At 39.9% G+C, this 23,773-nt stretch overlaps 1 protein-coding gene across 3 annotated transcripts in view; it reads left to right on the top strand.

Annotated features, from left to right (window-relative positions):
* asic2 (acid-sensing (proton-gated) ion channel 2) overlaps positions 1-21,115 on the top strand; it is a 359,570-nt gene extending 338,455 nt beyond the window's left edge. For all 3 annotated transcript variants that reach the window (XM_056401474.1, XM_056401476.1, XM_056401473.1), the window contains 8 exons: positions 4,405-4,532; positions 8,949-9,099; positions 9,431-9,487; positions 14,633-14,786; positions 15,846-15,937; positions 17,157-17,236; positions 17,882-17,950; positions 18,977-21,115. In XM_056401474.1, coding sequence (XP_056257449.1) covers positions 4,405-4,532; positions 8,949-9,099; positions 9,431-9,487; positions 14,633-14,786; positions 15,846-15,937; positions 17,157-17,236; positions 17,882-17,950; positions 18,977-19,078 — 833 coding nt within the window. In that variant the 3' untranslated portion in view covers positions 19,079-21,115. The remainder of the gene's footprint in view (positions 1-4,404; positions 4,533-8,948; positions 9,100-9,430; positions 9,488-14,632; positions 14,787-15,845; positions 15,938-17,156; positions 17,237-17,881; positions 17,951-18,976) is intronic.
* The last annotated feature ends 2,658 nt before the right edge of the window (positions 21,116-23,773 follow it).

The raw sequence follows: 23,773 nt of genomic DNA, 5'->3' as shown, positions 1-23,773 counted from the left end.
GAAAATGTAGCTGAAACAATTTGTAGATTATTGATCAGTTGGTTTCAGCTTGTCAACTGAGGATTTGCTGCTTTTCTTTGTCTGATGTGATAAGAAACTGAATATCGTTTCCCAACCCAAATTTACATAAAAAAAAAAAACTACTGACATGCATACATTAAGTTTGAAAAACAGAGACACAATCCAAAATACATTTATAGTCAGAGGATGTGTAAAATAAACCCAAGAATTATTAGAGCCACTCCAAAATATGGTCGATCTGAGTAGGCCCAAACAGAGAGACAAAATTAACACTGGCAGCAGCACGATACAATGAAAAATAACAAGCAGCAGTAACAGCATTTGAAACCCCCTTCCCCCAACACCTCTCTGACCAAAATACCTCGGGGTGCCTTGTCTGACATTTTGTGTTACTTTCTAAAAGCAACAATCCGACATTGACGCCCGCCTCAGATGTCCAGGTGTACGAAGATGAGAAAGTAAACAGTAACAAACAAGCAAACTTCTCTCTCAAATGCTCTTCGTATGTACAGACCTACCTCTGTCTGTTCATGTTTCGTCAACTGAGTGCAACACTATGAATGCCTCCCAGGAAAGGCGCCTTTGAGTGTAGCCATGTGGCAGCTAACACCTACAACCACTTTTGCTCTCCGCTGATGTAAAATGACACATCGTAGAAACTAGTTTGTTTCGCCTTGAAACTTCTTGTAAAACCCACTACAACAGAATTAGATCTTACCCTGTCGGATTAGACTGAATTTTGACCCATCCCAGTTCAAGACCCAGATCAAGTCTTGTGAAGAACCTGTGAAGACTTCCAGTACTGACTTTTGTCCCCTATGAGTTCTTGTCTGCTTCATCTTGTGCTGTACACCAGTTGTGTTTTGTCTGTAGTTGCTTGTTCTTCTTCCTGTCACATGTGGTGTTGTTCTAAGTATAAATAACAGTTCATAGTATTTTCAAAGCATATTTATTGCAAAATACATTTTCACACATTATTGTGCCATTTTTGAATGTCGCCATTATTAATAAAAAAAACCTTTTAAATGCAGCGGATGTTGGCTGGAAAAAAGACATGTTTCTGCTTGAAGTCATGTTCTGTCTCTTTTCAGATGTTCTAATACTAATCAATATTCACCTCAAGCATCTGACATCAAGTCCAACATATATTCAGCCAATAATTTAGCAAGTGGATGTTTGTGTTACAGCAAGTGATTTGGTTGATAAATGCACAAACACACAACAGCTGAGCAAATAGATACATATTTATGTGCAACACAGAAGGGTTAGTTGAAGCAGTAAACATATTAGTGCTGTTAAATAGTTACCAAGAGCAGCAAAGCTATGTTTACCAAGAATGTAATTACAGAAAACTGTATATTGTGAACTTTCACCTAAATACACAAACATTTTAAGTTAAATGCTAAAGCTGTTGTTATTTTGTCTTTTTGTTATTACCAACACATTCCAAAACAACAATGTGAATTTCTGCCACTGATAAGTATCGCACATGTAGCCGCAGCCTCATAACTCTTACCTCCATGTTATAGAACTCATTTTTCCTACAAATACCATTAAAGACAGACTAAATAGCCGCACAGACGCATTGGGCGACATTTCTTTATCACAATGAACAGCCAGTGTAGTTACTGTCTCTATTTCCACAATGTACAGGCTGTGCTGTGCAGGCTCAGGGATGCAGTTCCTTGTTTATGCTGTTTAATGTTCATTGTAATGAAGGAATATGTCACCCAGCACAACGGTATTGCTTTTTTAATGTGTTTTTAATAGTTTTTGGATAACAGTGGCTAATTATGTAAGATCTAGCTGTGCTATGGCTGCTAATGGAGCATTTATCCAACAACTACAATAAACACATATAGCTGTGATTTCACATTTTATATCCACTTATGATCAAATGGCAGTGGAATTGTCGTCAAATGACAAATGAGGGATGCACCTCTACATGTATTTTTGTGTACTTTTGGTCTAGGGCACTTTTACGTGGTTTAGTCTAGACCCTTTGTGGGCATTTAGACCAAACACAACCCTGCGTTAAAACAACACTAGGGGCAGCGTTGTTGGGGGGCATGTTGCTTAAGGCACAAGTGAGACAATAAAATACAATCCTGGAAGTTCAGTTTGAGTTACAGATTAATGTGTTTAAAGGCTTCTCAGACACCTAAACTCTGCACGGCAGTTTGTAAATACTCAATACAATGATGGAAAGTTGTCAGTGGTGGCAACTATATTTTCTTTAGTAGTACAAATGTGGCATTCGTGTTACAAAGTAATCCACCAGGAATGTGCATTTGTATGTATGTGATGAACGCAATAAATTGAAATTAATGAAAATCTTCATGCTGCTGCATAAAAAGATACTTTGGAATATAATGTGCTTGCAGATATGTGGCAACAGTTTGGGGAAGGCCCTTTCCTGTTTTAGCAGCACAAAGCCACATCCATAAAGAAATGACTTTTTTAATCCTAGTGTGATTTAACCTGATTTTGTCTATATTGTATCTGTTTAGGCCACTTTAGTCTGCTTCACTAAAGTACAGCCAAATTGGCAGGTTTATGATCTGAATTTAGCCTAAAATCTTGTTGAGGGGGAAGTGCTTAACTTTAGCCTAACATGATCTTATCTGGCCTTTTTGATTGGATGTAACCTGTCTTTGTGGCCAAAAGTATGTGGACAACCCTGTCCTTACCTCAACCACATCCCACACCTTTGGGATAAACACTGACTGTGAGCCAGGCCTTATCACCCAACAGCACTGGGCCACCTCACTAATGTTCTTGTGGCTGAACAAATCCCTGCAGTCAGGATCCAGAAGATGGAAAGAGAGGAAGCTGTTATAGCTACAGGTTAATGTCCACAGTTTGGACGAAGGTGTTACACAGTGAAATATTTAGCCATACACTATATAATACCTTGGGAAAATTTTGTGATGCAGTTTCCTTTTTGTGTGTAAATGATGTGAATCCAGTCAAAATATGTATTTCCTATATACACAAAAGGTATAGCTTCTTAATGGTACAATGGACACACTACAAATGGTAAGTTAGAGAGATGGACAGTGTAGGATGAGACATAAAGGACATAAAACCTGTCAGCCACATGCCAGTACAAGACCTTCATTACACAGGACATGATACTATATATTACAGGACAGAACGGCCACTGCACAGCATAGGACAAAAAATGATTAACTTCCCCACACACACATATGAACACAGAGTCAGCGATGTGTCATTATTATTCACAAACATAGTTTCTCTCTCTCTGACACACACATCCTCAAAAACACGATACAAATTTATGCATATACACTTCCTATTTCTGACACACTCACAGACATGGACTCTGATTATCTCCCTCAAGCAGCCAATGTCCTTTTTTTCTATTTTTGCCTTTTACAAACACACACACACACACTTACTGTACTTTTTCACAGTGATGTTCTTTCAAAGCCACAGCAACCACACACAGCTAAATAAAGCATGTTTGATTCCTGCATCTATTCTTTAATGTGAATGCAGCCAAGCTGTCGCCGTATCAGCCACTGCAGATGTTTGACTGATGAACGTATCATAGTAGTGGGATACTGTGTGTGTGTGTGTGTGTGTGTGTGTGTGTGTGTGTGTGTGTGTGTGTGTGTGTGTGTGTGTGTGTGTGTGTGTGTGTGTGTGTGTGTGTGTGTGTGTGTGTGTGTGTGTGTGTGTGTTCGTGTGTTCGTGTGTGTGTGTGTTCGTGTTCGTGTTCATTTGCAAGGCTGGCCATGCTGAAAGGCTCTGATGTCTTGGCTGCAGAGTGCCCCAGGGTGTTGGGGTAGTCGACTGACAGTGGAAAGCCTTGACTGAATGTCCCGGAGCACACCACTGAATGTGAAGACATGGAGAGAGAACTCCTATCGATTTCTACAAAGACAGCTCTCTCTCCTCCCATAAATATTACGGCTCTTTATGTCCTTGCCTGTGCATGTGTGTGCATACAAGTGCTATGACCGACAGGAAAAAGGTCCTTTCATCTCTGGAGTCAGCACCAAGCCTTCATCTCTACCTGTGTTTAATGTCAAGACAAATGGGGGACAGAATGTCTCTTATGACAAAGACGGTCTTAAAAGCCTGAGGCTTTGAGCCAAAAGCCTGAAATTGATTTCTAAATGGTTGTTTCAAGCAAGAAACTCAGTTTTTAACTCTGTTGAGTTAAAAACGCATGTGTTGAGTGTAAAATGTTGAATGTAAAATTTTTCTGTGTTGAGTTTTTTCCTTCTCCTTTCCCTAGGCAGAACAAGTCAAAAAGCCAAAGACATTTACATTTTTTTATTTTTTGCACATCTCTGTTTGTTTATTGACCTAATAAATCAGCTTATTGGGCCTTTCTATTTGTCTCCTTTCCAGAGGATACAGCCTTTGAGGCAGGTGTGCGGGTGCAGATCCACAGCCAGGCGGAGCCCCCGTTTGTTCATGAGCTGGGCTTTGGCGTGGCCCCCGGCTTCCAGACTTTTGTAGCCACACAGGAGCAGAGGGTAAGTGTCCCTGACTTCCGCCGATACACAGTTAATAGCTTTTTTTTTTTTTTTTCATTTCTCTTCCTTGTGCTGTTTTTCTTTTCTAATCCGCATGTTCAGCTTATCGCTCAGAGAAAAAAAAACCTGTCATAAATAAGTTGCCATAACAGGCATGGTGGGATTTTTCTCCATGTATTTGTGTGAGTGTGTGTGTGGATGGCTTTGTTACTGCATGTGTGTCTCAGCCCCCTCTGGGCCCTCAATTGGCCTCTGTGGTCCCTTAGTGATTGTTGACTGACAAATGATAACTTCTCCCTCTGTCAGTGGCTTTGACCTTGCTGGTAGAGAGGTGCTTCACTCAAACTCTGCCCACTCAATCATACTGAAGCATTGTTCCATCACACAAGGCCAATATTAAATGCTGCAGGCCTCATAGATATATACAGTCATAACAGATATTTGATGCAAATAGCCTTCTCTCTGTCCCCAGAGGCTCCCACTTCACAAGGCTGTTTTTCGACTTCTTCTCTTTTTCATTATTTTGGTTTAAGTTGAACAAACCACTGAGGGTGTTTCCACAGTCCCAAGCTGAATGTCTTTTTATTGTGACTCCTTTTCTGTCGTGTCAGTTTTACAAAGGGTTATTAGTTCTGTCTCCCTTTGTCACTTTTCATCTCTATATTTCTTTGTTTTTCTTTTACCTCTTTCTGTTTTCCTGCCTCTAAGTCAAGCTTTTGAAAATGCATTGTCTGTCTGAGCAGTGGGAGTTGACCGGATTGCTCTTTTCTGGGAAGACAGATTTCTGTCAAGATAAATTCATTGCCGTCTCATCTTTAAAATGGCCTCTGTTTCTGGAATATCAATGATATTTGTTTTTCTTTGGTAACCAATGGCTGTCAGTCAGTGTTTACATGCACTTCAACCTGCAGTAACTCATTTTTTTGACACTTGCAACAGAAGCAAGCTTAGAGGGCAGCACTGGCATTTTATCACATTTTAAGTTGATTTATGTGAATTTGTCAGCAAACACATACTCGTCCAGCAGATACAGAGCAATGAGTTGTGTTTCTGATCACCTGGCAAATATAATTCTACTAAATAATACCTGGCTTTTTAGAACCTAGATGCTCCACCAGCTAGTTACTAACTGTGTTTGTCTGCCATTTGGTGCTGGGAAGGTAGAGCACAGTCTGTTTTTTAGAGCTTTTAGTTGGTGCTGGTAAAACCATAACAGCCGAGTTTTGGGACATGAAGCAAAAATAATGGGCATGTGATCTCAGGTCCAACTGTAATTTGCTTTTTTTGTCTGTAAATCTCAATATAAACAAAAAACACATGCCCACTTTCCTGCTAAAGTTTCTTCCTTATCTAACCTACAAACATGAAATTGGCTTTTTATAAGTAGGATATGCATGCATATAACAAAGACTGCAGACCATGCTTCAGAAAGGGAGACTGTAACCATGACAGCAGGACCGTTGGATGAAAGAACAGATCAGTACATATAAAGATGCACCCTCGTATTGAAATAATTCAATCTGAATTAGTTCAGTCAGACTAAAATTGAAACTACATAAATTAGCCTGTAGGAGTTTAAGTTTTAAGTCTATTTGTAAAAAATAAAGACACATGTTGTGTTTGTTTGTCATTGCTAATATAGGTCAAATAAATAAAAAGCATGGCTTACAGATGAGATTCCCTGGTTTTTCTAGGTAATGGTGCATGCAAATGTACTGACACAGAGCGACTGAAATAGCGAATAAAAAAGGAGTTTGATTTGAATTTTAGGAAGTTTTTTTCAGCAAAATTCAGCTGAAACCTCATCTCACTACATCACAGCTCCGTGTGGTGCTTCAACACAGAGAGTCACCTCAGCGTTTGGCAGGAAGGAGAAGAGGAGATCTATCCAGAGATGGTTAGGCCTCCTGGGTAATGAGCCTCCAGGGTTTCTGTCTCTGCTTATCTGTCAGCTCTGTTCTGTGACTGGCAGGGTGAAGACAGGCCCTCATCTGCCTGCCTGCTGCGAAAACACTACCCCTCTCCACAAGCTCACACAGTGGGAGACGCTGCAAATTTAGCTCCAGCTAATTAATGCAGAACTGCACTTTGTACCAAAAGTCTGGGAAAAACCCTCCTACTGTGAGAAGCTCCCACCTGTCTCTTCAAGCTTCTTCCTCCTCTGTGGAAACCCAGAGGGCACTTTCAAATATGTCCAAAAACAATCAGGATAATGATGACTGGGTAGAGTATCTAGGGCGAAGATTTGGGATGGGGCCTTGTGGAGTGTGTAAAAAAAAACCTGGTGATTAGTGGATCTTTATAATGGATACCATATCATATCAGTCTGCCTGTGAAAATGACTTTGACAAAGAGTTTAAATGAACTCATTTTGGCTAATAATATTGGGCCCAGATCAAAGCGGCTTAATCAAGTGAGCTAAAGGCACAAAGTACACAGCCTATGGTAAAGGCTGAATCAGTCCTCACACACAGGCAGGCAATTTTAAATTTAAGCTCTCCAGACATTGAAATTGCCCTTCTGTGGGCTTTTGACTGAAGCTAAAGGGGCATGGTGTTCCCTTAGCTGAGAGTCATTCTTCCCAAGGATTAAAAAAAAAAGTCTTCATTATACCGTCATTCCGTTGCTGCATCTTGATTCAAGCTCAGAGTCTTTGAGTTTAGCTCAGTGGGGCCCGGGTGCACTGATGTGATGTTGAGGCTCAGCTCCAGCCTTGACTCCAAAATCTCCATTTCACCCAACCAGTGTTAATACCGTGACCTTATTAAATGCACCCTGTTCCCAAATCCAACTTTTTTTTGACAGTGTCCCTTGCTGACCAAATTATAAAGCTTAACCTTGATTCAGTATAACAGGGAAATGGAACGCTGATTAATAACATACTGAGTGGGGCACAGGTCTCTGCTCTTATTAGACTGACATAATCAGGTCAGCAGGTCTCAACATAGTGAAAAGTGGTATTGAGCACCTCAATCTGATTACAGAGAAATAATCAGATCTCGAATTGGCCACAGTTGACTTTAATTAGACCAGAGGTGAAGATTAGCTGAGATTGTGAAGGTGAATTTAAAGGTTGAGGATTGCAGAGAAGCACCTTTCATAAGTTCCTAATTAAATTAATAGCGTCAGGTGTCAGTGTTCATTGCTCGCACTTGTGCTGGCATCAGGGATGGCATGCTTAATTGTGACAGGAGACATTATAGCTAAAATGGCCAGAGGTCTTTGGATGCAGAAATGTTTAGCACACTAGATTTCTGTTTGGATTGTGTTTGAACTTATTGTTTGAAGTGTTGGTGAAGTGACTGTACAGACCTTGAGCATCGAACACCCTCGAAGCAGAGAAACAACAACGAGCTGATAGGAGGGGCAGGGCTTCAAATGTTGTCAGTACTAACAAGCAAACTGTGGCCAAATTTCACCTGGCAAGATGTTCTGTTTTGCTTCATCCAAAAAGAAATGCTCTTTTGGCAGCAAAGCAGCCTCACTTGGGATGCACTGGGATGACGGTGAAGGGATCTGGGGACCAGAGGGTGGCATGTGATCGATACTGAGAGCGCGGGTAGAGCGCGCAGCCTGTGTTGTGGAGCAGATGGGCCTCCACGCTGCTCAGCCTGGTATCCCCTGTCTCTCATCTGCTGCTCCAGTCTTCAGAGCTGCAGGAGCAGGAGGTGAACATTTGGAGTTTTTGTGCTCCCATTGCTGGGTGTTATGGGATTTTTCCGACAGAGTCTGGCTATCTGTTGAATTGTTTTCCGCACCGCCTGGTTTGTTGTGAGGCTCTTCCTCTTCTCTGTACTGGCTGAGTGTCAAGGACTTGGGAACATGTTTTGGAAAGCTGCAGTCAGGATCTGTCCACATTTTGAACTTGGTACATGGATTTTGTCTCTATGTGTGTGTGCTCAAAATGAGCCCTTAAAAGGTCTGAAAAAGACAAGACAAAGGTCTTGATTTTGTTTCGTGCGGGCTGTAGACAGTACCATTAGTGTACAACTGAATAACTTGTTTTGAATATAGTTGCAGGCTGTTGCGATACAAGGTAAACTTGTGCAGCAGCAGATTGTCCACGCAGAAGACTATTTAATCTTGCTAGTAACTAATAATGGGCATATGTCAATTTTAGCAAAAACTTTAATTATTTTAAGTTGATTATTTTCTAATTGGTTAATGTATCCATTTTTGGTTGTTCAGGTTAGTTGATTTATTAAATCACTCAGTATTATTGTTACATGGAGCTTGTTATACCTGCCATCATTCCTTTGACAGTGAAACAGGTATTAGATTACTTTCTATGTGATATTAAAAGGTCGTAAGAAGTCACTGTGGACACTGCAGAAAACTTGGTGTGAATGTGTATGAGAGAAAATATCTTCCTCAAGGCCCCACTAATCCCTCACCTCCTTTTTGTAACACCTATAGCTTACCTACCTGCCTCCCCCGTGGGGAGAGTGCGAGTCGAAGGCTCTGGAGTCTGGCTTTTTCGAGGCCTACAGTGTAACAGCCTGTAGGATCGACTGTGAAACGCGCTACATTGTGGAGAACTGCAACTGCAGGATGGTGCACATGCCCGGTAAGAATCCCCGCTGGTCCGACTTCAGTGTTTGGTGGTGTATTGACCATGCATTTATCAACAGAAGTTTTCAGCAAGGTTGCAGTATTTTATGTGAGATTAAACAGCATCGAGAGGCCTCACGACAAGTCAATACTGGATTAGGTGTTGGCATTTAAATTAGCCCTGGGATTATGCATCTGGCAGGAAACTGGTGATGCGCCTCACATATTGTTTGTTGATTCATCTCACTTTTAACACTTGTTTATAGAGTCTTCCAAGAGTGTTAATGTTTAAACACCGCCACTGACCAGTTTCCTCCTCTAATGTGTTTCATTCAAACTGTCCCTAGGTGATGCTCCGTACTGCACGCCTGAGCAGTACAAAGACTGTGCTGAGCCTGCCCTTGGTAAGTCCGCATATACACCCAATCCCATGAGCATGAGTCAAGATGACATATACTTACTGTAGTCTGGTTTACATATCGTTATTTGCCTAGGCAAAGGATTTGCTTTTTTTTTTGATTCAGAGCTTTACTGCTAAACCTGCTTTAAAGATGAGCAACATCGACACCAGAGAGAATTTTAAGCTTGAAAGGGTTCAATTTAAGAGCCCTTTCAAGCTTATTTCAAGTATTTTATCATGAATGCCAAAGCACTGCGGTGAGAAAAAAACTTTACTTTGGTAACAGGTGATAGACGCTGTCTGTCATTGGACTTCATTTAAAATGCAGCATGTAGGCTCTGCAGGCACACAGCTGGTCAAGTTTCAATGTATGTGTCACTACTTTACTTTTTGATTCATCAAGAGAACAGGGTTCATCTCAATATTTCCCCTTGTGGGAGTAGACCTCATCAAGTCAGTAACCAACATCGGAGCAGACAGGGACTGCATTGTTAGAGTTTAATTTAATGGGTGAATGGTCAGATATATAATGGGTCATATTTCCTGCATAGAGGTAAATTATACAGGCTTGACTCATTCCTTCAAATTCAAGATTTTATATCAACTTTGGCAGTTGTATTAAATGTTGGCTGGTTGTGCTGTTTTAAGATATAAAATTGATTTTCTTTGTTTTGATTTTTTATGAAACTGCCGTAATACCAGTGCAATATTTACCTTGTGCTGTAGCCAAACACTTGAGAGACTCATGAAAGTCAGATGAGGCAGATTCATTGTGATTTTATCAAGCTTAAATTCCTGGGAAAGTGGTTAAAAGTCAAAAGTTTAGCCTTCCAAAGCAGCAAGATCATAAAGAGGTGTTTTCTCACTATTGAATATTTCAATGTCATGTTGAGGGGCATAAGGAAGGCTGGAGCTTATCCCAGCATGCATTGGGTGACAGTGACACATAAAAAGGGTTGGCTCACAAAAAGCATTTAAAAATTTGATGTTAAAAAATCCTTCTATAAAAATGCCAAAGACTGTTTACAGTGTCTAATATGGAAATGAATGTCTAGAGTAACAAGAACAAGAAATGTCCAAATTATATTCAGTCTCATCAGCTTGGGTTTGCTCTATTACACGTGTCAAGTGGATTTACTGTGAGCTCAGATTACAGGGTGTGTCATAATAACTGCAGGAGGAAAATCTGTTTTATGAAGGGTGTAAACATTTTGGATCAGATTAAAGTTGGATGTATATGTCTGCGTAAAGGGGGTACATCATGGTTATGGCAGCTATGTGAGTTATTTCCAAGATTACCCTGTAGATTAGGGCATCGCTCACGTGCACCTCCTCCGAAATTGAACAACACATTGGTGTCACAGAGAAACACAGCGAAAGTCTTTTATTCAAAAATGAGACAAGGTTACTATGAGTATGTGTTCAACCAACTGTCGCATTGACCATAGACTGTATATAAATTTGACTCTCTTAATAATCTCTTAAATTTACCTCTCTTAAGCATCGACTAGAAATCCAACTGTAATGATCCTCAGATATTTTCAGACTGGGTCTATTTCCTTTCAGGTGGGTTCTCTCTTTGAGAATTCATTTTGCGCATCAGGTCCGGGAAGGTTTTTCACAGATCAAAACAGGCTCACGTGAACAACAAAATAAATTTCATCCACTTTCATTGTATTGCATTGGAGGCACAACTTTAAAAAACGAACAACTCAAAGTCTTGGCAAATAAAACCACAACCGTCTGATAGATTAAGTGAGGTAATTGAGAAAATAGGTTTTTTGCTTTCGGTGCACCAACCCTTTGAGAATTATACCCATTTAGCAACCTAAGTGGTAGCAGTGGTAGAGTTTTGCAACTAAAGAGCACTGCATAAAATGAATTTATTTTCTTGCATAGTAATTCAAAAATTATAGTCAATACTGTGAATAAGTAAACCCACTGTTAACAATACTGAATGTAATATAATCAGCATTTTTGAGAAATAAAAGCCCAAAGTCAATAAAAACATAAATAATACAGAAATAACAAGTTGATTTAAAAGCATACTAAGTAATGTATGACCTTTATCAACCTCAGCTGTTGGCCAGTGGGAATTACAGTTCAGTAAAACTTTCTCTCCTCCCACACCAGTCTCTCTTCTCAGCCCCCTCTTCCCCCACCCTGAGGAAAGTTATTTCTTGAAAGCCAGAAAGGTACAAAAACATGTAGCCAAGGGCAACAATCAGGCAATCAGCATCAAGGATGCACTCTTCCACGCCATAAGAGCATTCAGTATAGCTCACCAATGTGTCATTAACATGCACTTGAAACCACAAGTTGCACTGTATGATGCATGAGCAGTGTGGAAAGCTTTGGTGCTTATTTCAGACAGCTTGTTACCTCTCTCTTTCCTGTAATTGGCTTCATTTCTGGAACAGTAAGGCTTTCACAGTCCCAACACACACACTCACTCAGCTTGGATCATTGAATGCAAATGAATTCTAGTTTTAAATCCAGTGCCAATTTGCTATACCCATCAGAGGAGATTTCACACGGCAAAGTTTGATTGGGTTTTTCTCTCGCTGTAACTGTGTCACTCAAGTTTTGCAGACGGCACTGAAAATATTTCTTAATAGGAGACAGCTGCATCTGCTGACTGAGAACAATTTGCTTATCTAGTCGATTTCTTCTGAGGAAACAAAGATGGTTTATAATTACACATGCAGACAGAAAACACAATCGTTTCCAATTTCTCTTATAGCTGCTGAGCAAGAGATTCAACCTGCCAAAACTGTATTAAAGAAGCGGTTACATTAGTTATCCTTCTGTCAGAAAGATATGTATTTATACTTTATATCACATAGTATTAAAAACTAGCTATGCATTAACATTTAGAAAATACGAAAAGAGGAAGAAATGTATTATGCTAATTTGGTCTTTTAGATTTAAATGTGTGAAAGTGAAAAAGAGTGAGGGAGGTGGACAAAGGTGAGAGGATTAGAGAAAGAAATCAATCATTTGAATGCATGAGTCCTTGCTCCCGTATATCAAATAACATCTCATTTGAATAAAAATAGGAGACCACTGAGAAGCCATATTGAATTTCCTCTTGCAATTACGTGAGTATGTGGCCCTGCCGGCTATTAGTGCACCGTTGGGGATAGCTGCCTCATGCTCTGTGATCTGCGGGTTTGCCACTGAGCTGTCTAAGTGAGAAATAAGTCTGATAACATTAACTTCTCCTTTGCTTTTCATTCTGAGACTATGAGTTTGGCTCCATTGGGAGATTTAAAATGTGAAGAAGATTTTTAAGTCCAAAGAGAGAAGTTTGTTGGTAGTGAGAAAGGATATAAGGTAAGGTAGATAAGGTAATCTCTGGTGAAATTAAATCAGATCGATTTTAAAGTTTGGAACTTAAAAATTTTAGTTTAAGAAAGTGATTTGTGAGGCGTGTGAGCGGCCTCGATGTCAGAGAAGCTTTTGATGGAGCTATGTTTGACAAGCTTGTGTCCCTTAATATTACCGTCACTCTGAGAGATGTAGGAGACTGTGTAGGAGGCTGTGGGCTTAAAACAAAAACCATCCAGTGTTTTTTTTTCCTCTGAGTCAAACTGCCAAAGCAGAGCTGTGAATAGAGCATGGCATTTCTGTATCAGGACTGTCTCTGTCAGGGTAAAGGCTGTTTTGCAGATGCTGCTTGGGGCCATGTTTGTATTTGGTGCTTCACATCCTCTCCTCTGCGTCAATGACATTTACTTATACTGTCATTAGAGCTTGTATAGAGTAAACATCTGCTTTACTTAAGATGCAGCATGAGTGGGGCTATGTGAGCAATTGTGTGTGTTATTTGCACACCCTTGTTCGTAAGTACAGTGTGTGTGACCTCAGTTTTCAGTCAGAGTAAGAAAAGAGATGCCAGATACATTTTCCTGCAGTTCTCAGAAGACATGCAAGTGTAATACTCTAAGCACACAGAGGCTCAGACCTGTACTTTAGATTGAGTGCAATAAGTGTTAGTGTACATCCTGCACTAACATGCACACAAAAATGTAGATAATTGTAGTAATTACTGTAGATGTGGTGAGTGCCTTGAACCATTGTCACAATTTAACATAATGTTTTAGCTTTGTTGAGAAAAATAAAGGAAAAAGGGTAAAAGAAAGTTATAAAAAATGTAATTAGAATTTTTGAACTCTGAATGGTCATTTAGTCCGTAAAATGTCAGAAAATAATGTAAAATCTCAGATGCACTTTCCAGTTCAAAGTCACCTCTTTAAATGTTTTTTTTCCGGCCAGCAGTCCAAAAACCAATAAAAATATGATGATATAAAACAGAGAAAAACAGCAAATCCTCACATGTGAGAGGCCAAAACCAGCAACTCGTCAGCATTTTTGCTTCATAAATTATTTAAAAAACAATTTGTTATCAAAATTGTAGTTGATTAATTCTTCATAAGTCGACTAATTGATTAATTATGTTTTCATTTTTAGACAGATTTAAAGTGTCTAGAGGCTTATAGTGACTTTGCAATGACCTTCACATATTTTGAATTCTTTAATTTAATTTTTGACAGCACTGTAATATTTGTAAATATATAAAAATATCAAAGTAATGCATTTTTGTCAGGTAGTTCAATACCTGCTGACCTTATCATATTTGATCTTTTTCATATCTTATGCTTCAAACATTAAACAAGCTACGTATTAATCTAATACGTGGATTGTTTTATTTGCTCAGGTGATTCTCCTCCTGCCCTTTTTATTGCATTACTGCATTACTGCAGCAGGTTCTCCAAATAAAAGGGAAGACTGACTTATCACAGGGCTGAAGGCCTTAGTCAAACACATTTTCAGTCAAATATTCATAACCACATCAGGAACTTCACACCCAAGTAAGAGCAAAATACTTAGGACTCACACTTATAACAGGATATTTTGTAAGTGACTTTGTGAGACTCAGAAAATAAACACTATGTGGGTAGTTATGAGCAAGTTTGGCTCATTTATTTACTGCCTTTTAACTCTCAAAAAAAGTCTCACTTTTTATCTAAAAGAGCATTTCTCCCTTGTGTACATCATCTTCAACCCATCCTCCCACGCGTCGTTCCATTCCCCCCCCCCCCAATTTTACGCTCCTCTCCTCTCCATCACCCATTCCTGTGTGAAGCTAAACTGTCGGCTGTGGAGAGCAGTAACTGCATGTGCAGGACACCGTGCAACATGACCCGCTACAACAAAGAGCTGTCTATGGTCAAAATCCCCAGCAAGACCTCGGCCCGCTACCTGCAGAAGAAGTTCAACAAGACGGAGAAGTACATCACGTAAGTAGCTGGCTTTCCTCATCTCCTTGTCGTTATGTTGACTGCACCAGCAGGCGGTGCAAGACACTGAATTTAGTTACAGTTACTGTATTAAAATCTTGAACAGGAAGATGATGCTGTGGTGCTGCTTGCATGGTTAGAATTATAAATAAAATGGCCTATGTGCTACTTTTGTGACATAAGATAAAAACAACTTCATAAATAAATGAATAAATTGACTTTATACATAATTTTTTTCCTAAATGTTCGCAGGTAAAAATTACCATTTGCTACCACACATAGACTCATAGCAAAAACTCTCATTTTGCTTTAAGTTCTCATTATGTTCTTGGCCAAAAAATAACCACAAGTGATGATGGTAAAACACCAGAATACTCAGTTCGTGCAAAACAGTACACCTGGAATGCTTGATCAATTTAAGAACAGTCCTAGTTCACAATGAGACTCTGTGGAGGTGAGTAAAAGCAAATCAGTGGCCTGCACACATTTCATGAATCAGAATAGCATTTCTTATTTTTTCTTATTTCATTTTTAGAATGAAATTTTAGAAGAAGGAAAAAGAGATTTGAGAGATAAAACATGTGAACGAACCCAGTGAAAGAAGCTGACCACTCTTCAGACTTTTTTTTCTTATCATATTCATTCATTGTCAATACACCAAGGCAGCAAGCCATCAGCCTTATCATTTTCAGCAACCCACAATTTAGAGTTTCCAGTCTACCTGATGAGCACAGGAAACACACTGTGAAAGGGAAAAACATGACACAGTGAGGACTGCTGTAGCTCAGAGCCTCCTCTCTGCCAGACAACAGCACAAACCACTGAGCCTCTTAAATGCCCACATTGTTTCCTATAGTCGATTAAATGATGGTTTAAAAGAGCTGGTTGGCTGTGAAAAGCTGAGCTGTTGCAACAAGTGTGTTGTCCTCCCACACAGTGGTCGAGCTTCCCTGGTTTCTCCGCTCTGTTGGAAATGGATGGACTGATTGTGCTGATTGTGTAGTTTGACTGCCCAGTGTGGGATTCATTAATACAAATGCCCAATTTTGCCTTTTGCAGAGACAACATCTTGGTGTTGGATGTGTTCTTTGAGGCATTGAACTACGAAACCATTGAACAGAAGAAAGCCTATGAGGTTGCAGGCTTGCTGGGTAGGTTTTACTCATTGTTATCCTTCATTTTCGAAACCTGGATTCTGTCGATATCAGATACAGCCATTTACGTTTTGTAACCTACTGATTATGCCATTACAGTGTGTGATAAGCCTTCGACAAAATGTTGACGCTAATGAAATGGACTGATTTTACTGGCAACAAGCTCAATATGACACTTCTTTATAGATTACAGCATAAATAAAGGTAAAGTGCAGGAATTAGCCTCTACACAAGCTTTAACTAAATATAAAGAGATATTTCATTCGCTTGTTTTCATTTTTGAGTCTGATGCTGTCACTTGTTTTAATATTGACCGATTCATTGAGACAAGCAGTGATGTCCTCATGCCCACAAGCAGCAGCAGTTTTTAAATCTTCTGGGAGTGACATGGATGTGCTAAAATTGCCAACATTGCTAAATGAAAATTGCCAAATGTGATTCATGGGTCCTGTAATTGTTAAGCTGTATGTATGTAATAATAAGCAATAATGCAAATCGAGTGTGTGATTTCTGCCTGACCTGAACCAAGTAAACTCAGCAAAGTGCAGAGAGTTTTGAATCAGGTTCAGGTGGATTTGTATTAGCACGGTGGGAAAAAATGCAAACTCCTCATTCATTTGAATAGGGTCTCTCCATTAATGGGGATGGGGGAGTGGAAATGTTGATCCAGTAAAAAAAAAAAAAAAAAATGAATTCAGAAAAGCTTTGCACTGGCAAATCAAACACGTGCATACCACAGACTCCTGGTGGATTATTTTGTGAAGTGAAAGCTGTATTTTTTATACAACAAAAGATGGATTGTTTTCAGCACAATGACTTATAAACACAACACTTGTTCCCTTGTTTCAGTATATTATAAACTACTGTGCTGTGTTTCATCTGATGCTCTTTTCAAAGTTATGGATCTATTACTGCATTACATGGCAGCTAACCACAGGCAAACTAGGAAGTGATAGGGATAGTCATCAATAGTCATTTTTTGTCATTCATTGTAATTCATTTACCTGTAGTTTCCTACTGAATGTAGCACACTGACCCTGAATGCGGGTTAGGTAGTAGACCGTAATTATGTTTGAGATGTACTGCCATTTAAATTTAACAGATTCCTTCCCACTGATCAGAATCAAGTATTTTCCTTGACCTTGGTAAAAATATATTTTTCTTGGTTTTCTCTTTCTACTTCTCTTTGTGTGACTCTGGCTGTGGCCTTCCACAGGTGATATTGGGGGTCAGATGGGTCTGTTCATTGGAGCCAGCATCCTCACCATCCTCGAGCTGTTTGACTATGCTTATGAGGTCAGTCTCAAGTTGCTGTTGCAGCAGCTAATTACTCCCACTCATCACTCCTCTGCAGCCTCTCACTGTGTTTTCAGTGCAATAAACTTTAACAGCTCTTGGATCTGGTATTTCAGTGTTAACTCAAGAGTTAGAGCACTGACAATGAAAACTGGCAACAGAAATAATGTCACAGATATAAAAGGCAGATAAAGAGTTAGATTTACTGCAGAACAGACTGAGATGAAGGACTGTGTGATGGTACTTTTCCACTACTGTGTGCCCCTCTTCAGAGCTTCTAATGCTGCTTTCAGCTGCACAGGATTCTGACAAGCACATAATAGTGTTTGCCCCCCGCCCCTCCGGGGTGTTAGAAATACACAGGAAAAGTAATTTTCATTAGATTCTTTTTTCCATTTTAATGGCAAATAGTGAAGTAATGGGGATAAGAAAACCTTGTGTTGCTTACATAAGCAATTCTACAGCAACTTTTAAGAGCTTTCATGCTGAAATAATTATTATGGTGTAGTTTGTTGCCACATTTTCCACCTAATTACTTATTACTTTGAAGTCAAATGCTCCTGCACAGCCAGTAATTACAAGAGGAGTTCATGGGTTTCTTCTATAACGGACTGAATGAAGTTTCTGACATTTCCTGATCCACAGGTGGTTAAAGACAGACTACTGGATTTACTGAGCAGAGAGGAGGAGGAGGAGAGTCATGGAGAGGATGTGGTAAGAGCAGCCTTTAATCTTTCATTTGTCAATCTTCTTCATAGAGTGCTCTGTGTAAGTGGAGTGTGTAGGTTCAGTGTAATTTCACTCACTCTGATCATGCATATCAAACCTTGTCCCATCCGTACCCCCTCCACACAAGCATGTGGAACAAGCACCCTAGAAAAATTTAAGAGCAACAGCAGCCAATAGCCAAGCTCTGGTCTTTGAGGGCTTTCAATGAATCTGAGCAGCACATGAACATGTGAACATCACATCTTAGTTAAATCAGCAAAACCAAAAACTAGGGGTCTAAGGAAGTGGCTGGGATGGTGCAGGGCACTGCAGCAGCAAACTGCATTTGCATGACAGCATCTGCAGAATAGTCAATGATATGTGCCAGGTTGCAAAGGTCACTGCTTACACCTTACGTATATTATGGACGTCGCTAATCAGCTGGTAGCGAAGCAGCATCAGATGAATGAGCCACTGATAATGAAGCGTGAATGAAGCTGTTGCACTGGCATGAGGCGCAGAGTCATGCAACATGCAAAAACATGCAGGAAGCTGCTATACCATATTAGCTGTGTCAGACCTGAGTTTGGCCTGAATATAAACTGCTCCATCAAAGTCAGTGGTGAGAATTCATCCCATGAATAAACTCTGCTAACTTATTATCCATAACAACTTGTATTGTGGTTTGGTAGTGCTAGCATGTTGGAAAAGGAAAGGCTGTCTGCACACCGAAACTTCCAAGCTCCTAAGTTTTTATTCGTGCAACATTTCGAGCTGCAAGCGATGATTCACATTATCATTAATTATCAGTTTAACCTGACAAAGACCTTGCAGGTCGAAATGTGGCACTGATAAAAACGTGGCAGCTTTTTAAGCTTTCTATGTTGATGTTCTTTGTCCTGCACACTATTCACCTGTTTTGTTTAGTGCTACTTAGCATGTTAGTGGCTAGCTTGCCAGCCAAAGCAGTCACCACAAATAAGAGTACTTAGATGTGGCAAGTACTAAAACTCTTTCAACCTTTTTTCCCAGAGTTCCTGTGACCCGGTGGCAAACCACTCAGAGTCGATCAGCCACACTGTGACAGTCCCCCTGCAGACAACGCTGGGCACCCTGGAGGAGATTGCCTGCTGAGGCCCTCCCCCTTACCCTCAGAGCCACACAAATCCAGAGGCTGCCTCCTCCACTGGGTGGCGCTACATCCTCCTTGAGGGGCACCATGCAGGAACTTAACAGGGGTGGGGAGGACACCAGGACAAGAACAGGGCTTGGTCTAAGGACGGCGCTGTGCTCTGTCACACCACCCTGTCTGAGGCACTAATGGGGATAAAGGAGCTGTCGGCTGGACTTATCGGCCCTCTCTGTCACCCTGCATTGTACTGTAGTGGGAGGGTGGCCTCCACTGTGCCAGACCTGCAGTGGGGTCTGAGTCTCCACATACACGCAGACAGAAAATCTGACTCAGTGATGGAACTACCCAAAAAGGGGGCTGATCCCTGTGCAGCATATCCGTGTAACAAACACATTCATATGTCGCTCACTGCCAAATGAACTGTACAAAATTGGTTTTGAACTGTCCAAACTGCATGCGTCGATCTATCTTGCTCTCTTTGCTGATGCATACGCTGGACTGCAGTGTTGCTTTACTGTACATGTGTGCCATTTGTCTCTCTGTCTGCAGGACAGGCCTGTAACAAGGGCCCAGGTGAGATATCGAACTTCGAATGTACAGATTGAACTATTGGTTGTTTAAGATCATAGTTCAGATGTGACCAATCCATCTTTGAAAATCTATTCTAATGAGCAGTTTATCATTTTTTAGTTAATTATCTTGGGATAGAAGGGGTTGGTGAAGTGTGAGCATTACTTAGGAAAAAAAATACCTAAACATTTTACTTTGTTTATTGAAAAAACAGAGTGAAATCTGAAAATTTTGCAGCTTGCATTTTGCATATTTTTTCACCTGTCGGTTTCAGTTTAATCAGTTTACTAAAGGCATGTTTGCTACGTGACTCCCAGGGTGCTAAGCTGTTCTCTGCAGACATCTTTAAAGGGATGTCATACTCTTACTGTTAATTTATGTGAGTAACTGACTGGCATCTGGCTGCTGCACCTCACCACAGCACCCAGCTAAGTCAGGGAAGATTCTGAATTTATTTGCCTGCCAGACGACAAGTCTTGTACAAAAAATCTGTGGTGAATGAATATACCCATGGTGTTGTTAACCCATTATTTCATTAAGATAATTTCAGGGTGATAGTTTGGACAGATATTATCATTTTATCAAGGATGGCCTTATGTTGTCCTGCACCAACAAAACATCCCCAGGCTTGACAATTTTAAACAATTTTCATTATAAAAATGACTACAAAAGCACCATGAGGAGGGTTCAGCCAGGATACATTTTTTATTTGTTTTATTTTAGGATACAGGGTCTGCTGTGTTATGGTGTAAATATCAGTGTTTTTTCTCATAAAAACGGGTACCACGCAGACATGCCTGAAGCAAATCTAATTTAAAAGAACTTTGGTGAAACATCAACTCCTGGTCCAGACGTGACTACATATCTGTCACATTTCTTCATAATGTTACTCAATCTATAGGTGAGAATGTTATCTAGCAGGCAGTAGCGTCTTGGGGTAGTTGAATGTCTTGCTAAAAATGAACGACACACTTTGCTAAGAGCACCACCTTTTCAGTGCAGGTTTAACTGAACCTTCAGTGTCCTCAGAAACAACAGTTACATATATATGGCTTTACACCAAAAGCTTGTGTGAGACCATTTGGATGATATAGTGTTATCAGAGTTTTCTATTTCTAGTCCATGATCATCCTAGCATGGTCTCTGTCATCATGGTAATGTACGTTACAGGTAGGAATGAATTCAAGTGATTTGTCAGACTGTTTGAATTATGATTTCCCATCTGTGGCTCAACCTGCTGTCTCTGTGTACTATCTCATGTTGTGGCTTCAGACAAACACAATCCTCAGCCAACCTGCAGGGATGTGAGACAAACGTGTCTCACTTCTCTTAGCGGCAGCAACACTGGCTGATTCTTCTCTCTACTTTGGCTTCAATTGTTATAGCAGAACAGCATTTTCTCATTTTGTGATGCAGCATACAGTGTGTGTTTTTAATGTGAAACAATTAAATGAAAAAGTTGTTTTGCAGCGGTGGCGTCCTGTTGTGGCAAGGCTAAGCAAGGCAGGTCGACTTGTACATTTCAACACGACGGTAATTCAAAGTGCGTGCATGTTAGACATGATATTAAAAAAAAAACAAAAAAAACACAAGGTGATATACAAAAAGGCAATTGAGCAGGAGTGAGTCTACAGCCAAAAGCAGCCATGTTTTGAGCTAAGTGCTAACACCGCCATGCTAACATTCTCACAATGACTATGCTGATGTTTAGTAGGTATAATATTTACCATGTTGACATGTTCACTTAGTTTAGCATGTAAGCATGCTAACATTTGCTAACTGGCACTAAAACGCAGTAAAGCTGAGGCTGATGGGTATATCATTACTGTTACAGGTATTTTATCAAAAACCAAAGTATTGAAATTTTAACTTAGTGGTGGTGCTTGATGAAAAGTTAAGGGATCACCAAAGTCATTAAAATGACCCCTTTTACATATAAGAAGTTATATGATCTATTGATCTGATATGATCTAATATAAAATTATTGATTGTAGCTGCTTTCAATTTTAGATCCATGACTACTAGAAGATTGCTTTGGTTTGTGGCCTGAACATAATCCATTCAAGGTCAGAACTTATTTGTGTAAATCTTACCAAAGTCAAAATATTTTGATGTTTTCTATAAAATGAATTCGTGGTAGTGTGCTGATGCAGTATGGCCGTGGGCTTGCAGTCATCCTCAGTTGACGTGTTGTGACCTCTGAACTGACTCTGGGACATTGTCAACATTTATAAGTTGGAGCTGGAAAGAGTGCAGAGAATGAGTTGCCAGAAAGTGCCTGACAACTCCTGAAGAAAGAACAAGAGAATGGCAAGCCATTCTGCATCAAATGTACAGTAGCTTGGCAAGGTGCAATTTCCCTCTGACATCCGTGCAACATGCTCTTAATATCGGCTGAAGTGTTCCCCTAGTCAGCCTCAAGTGATTACAGCAGTTTGGACAATAGAGGAGCTATGTCACAGCAGCGGAAAAATCTGCTTGAAACCTGATTTAGTGTGCTAGTCAGGTTTTATTAAGCGTTGCTACTTATAAGAAAATCCAGCAGTGGTAGCATTTAGTGGTAGAACTCAAAGTGCTATGTCTGCCCTGTCTCTGGCTCCACAATTGTTTCATTAATTCAGTTTAATAATGCTTTCTCCTCCAGCTCAGACATTCTCAATTCATATTACTTGTGAATGAAAGAATGCTCTAAAGGAAACGGATGATATTCAACTTCAGGATTTCCTTAAAAGTAGAAACAAGAATGACAGTAGTAATGGATGCACTATTGGCTGAGTGTGGATTATCCTCATAGGGAGTTTCAATTTATTGTATCTTCAGAGCATTTCAGCATTTTTTTAAGTTTACTGTTGTGTAAAGGGAGCCCTGGATTTGGTCTTCTTGTATTAATATTCTGCTCATTGCCAGAGACTCTTATCTGAGAGCTGCTGCAGGCTGGGGTTCAACATCAGTTCAGTTTCAGTTCATTTAACAGATATTTAGGTATTGGAAATTGCCTGCAGGTCAGCCATAGTGCATCAGCAACTCATTGTAAACATACTGATTGCCTTGGTAGAGTGAAAAGTCACTCACAGCAGAGGTTGCACAAGTACTTAAAAAAGCATTGTAGAAACAATAAGATCAAATACTTCAGTGCATTTAACTGCTGCATGAATCAATTTCGTATGCAAGAACAAGAGGAGAAGGATGTTGTGCCAAAAACAGAGCTGTTCTGTGTACTCATTTCATAGTCCAGCAAGTAGCAAAAGAGTCTGCTCTTGTAATTTTATTTTTTCAGTTTTTGTGTTAAAACAGGAGAGTAAAATGCAGATAGATTGACTCTGCCTTTTTCAGTGTGTATCAGTCATCTAGCATTAGTGTTTTTAACCTTTTAATTTTGTGTTGATAGCTACAAAGGACTTTAAAGGGTGTAATTTTGCTACTCCAGAATCTGCCTTCATCGATTCAGTAGCACAAAAGAAGCTCTTCAATGAAAGTCTGTATCACTCCATTTTCTTTCTAAAAAGGATCAACTGTTGACACAAAAGTTTAAACTTAAATTTGTGCTTGTGATGGCTTTGTGCTTGGCGTGTCTTTCTAAAGGAGAGAGGGGTTTATCTGTTCCTTTTCTCCTTTTTTCACAAGTTGTTTTGTGGTTGTGTGATAAAGTGAAGAGGTGGCAAGTCTGAAGCTAAATGCTGAAGAAGGCATGGACAAAAATCTCTTTATCTCATTTTCGGCCCCTGTGCTTACGTTAGAGACTAAATCTACAATAAGGCACAAATATAGATTTATAAAGACTATCTAAACCGATGTTAGAGAAGTGTCCAGGTGTCCTGGTCGCTTCCCTGGAACTTGTTGGGAGGATGATCAGAGTGAGACAGGGCATGGGTTCAGACCAAAAGATGTTTCTATGAGGAAGTGAGGGTTTCCAGGTAGCGTGCAGAAGTTCACAGAGGAGTTGGGGGCAGAGAAGACATACATACAGCCCCTCTAATGTAACACTATTTCATTATGAGCTCAACTTTTTTATTAAATGTTAGGCAGGTCATTGTTGGCTATGGAGGAGGTTATCTGTTCAGATCATTTGTTTGATGTCAGGTTAACTCAGAAACAACATAATTTATTCAATTTAAATAAGTTGGAAA

The sequence above is a fragment of the Seriola aureovittata genome, chromosome 17, assembly GCF_021018895.1.
Source record: "Seriola aureovittata isolate HTS-2021-v1 ecotype China chromosome 17, ASM2101889v1, whole genome shotgun sequence".
Taxonomy (NCBI): Eukaryota; Metazoa; Chordata; class Actinopteri; order Carangiformes; family Carangidae; genus Seriola; species Seriola aureovittata.
Note: the sequence above shows the minus strand (reverse complement) of the source record. Positions and strands in the feature narration are given on the sequence as shown.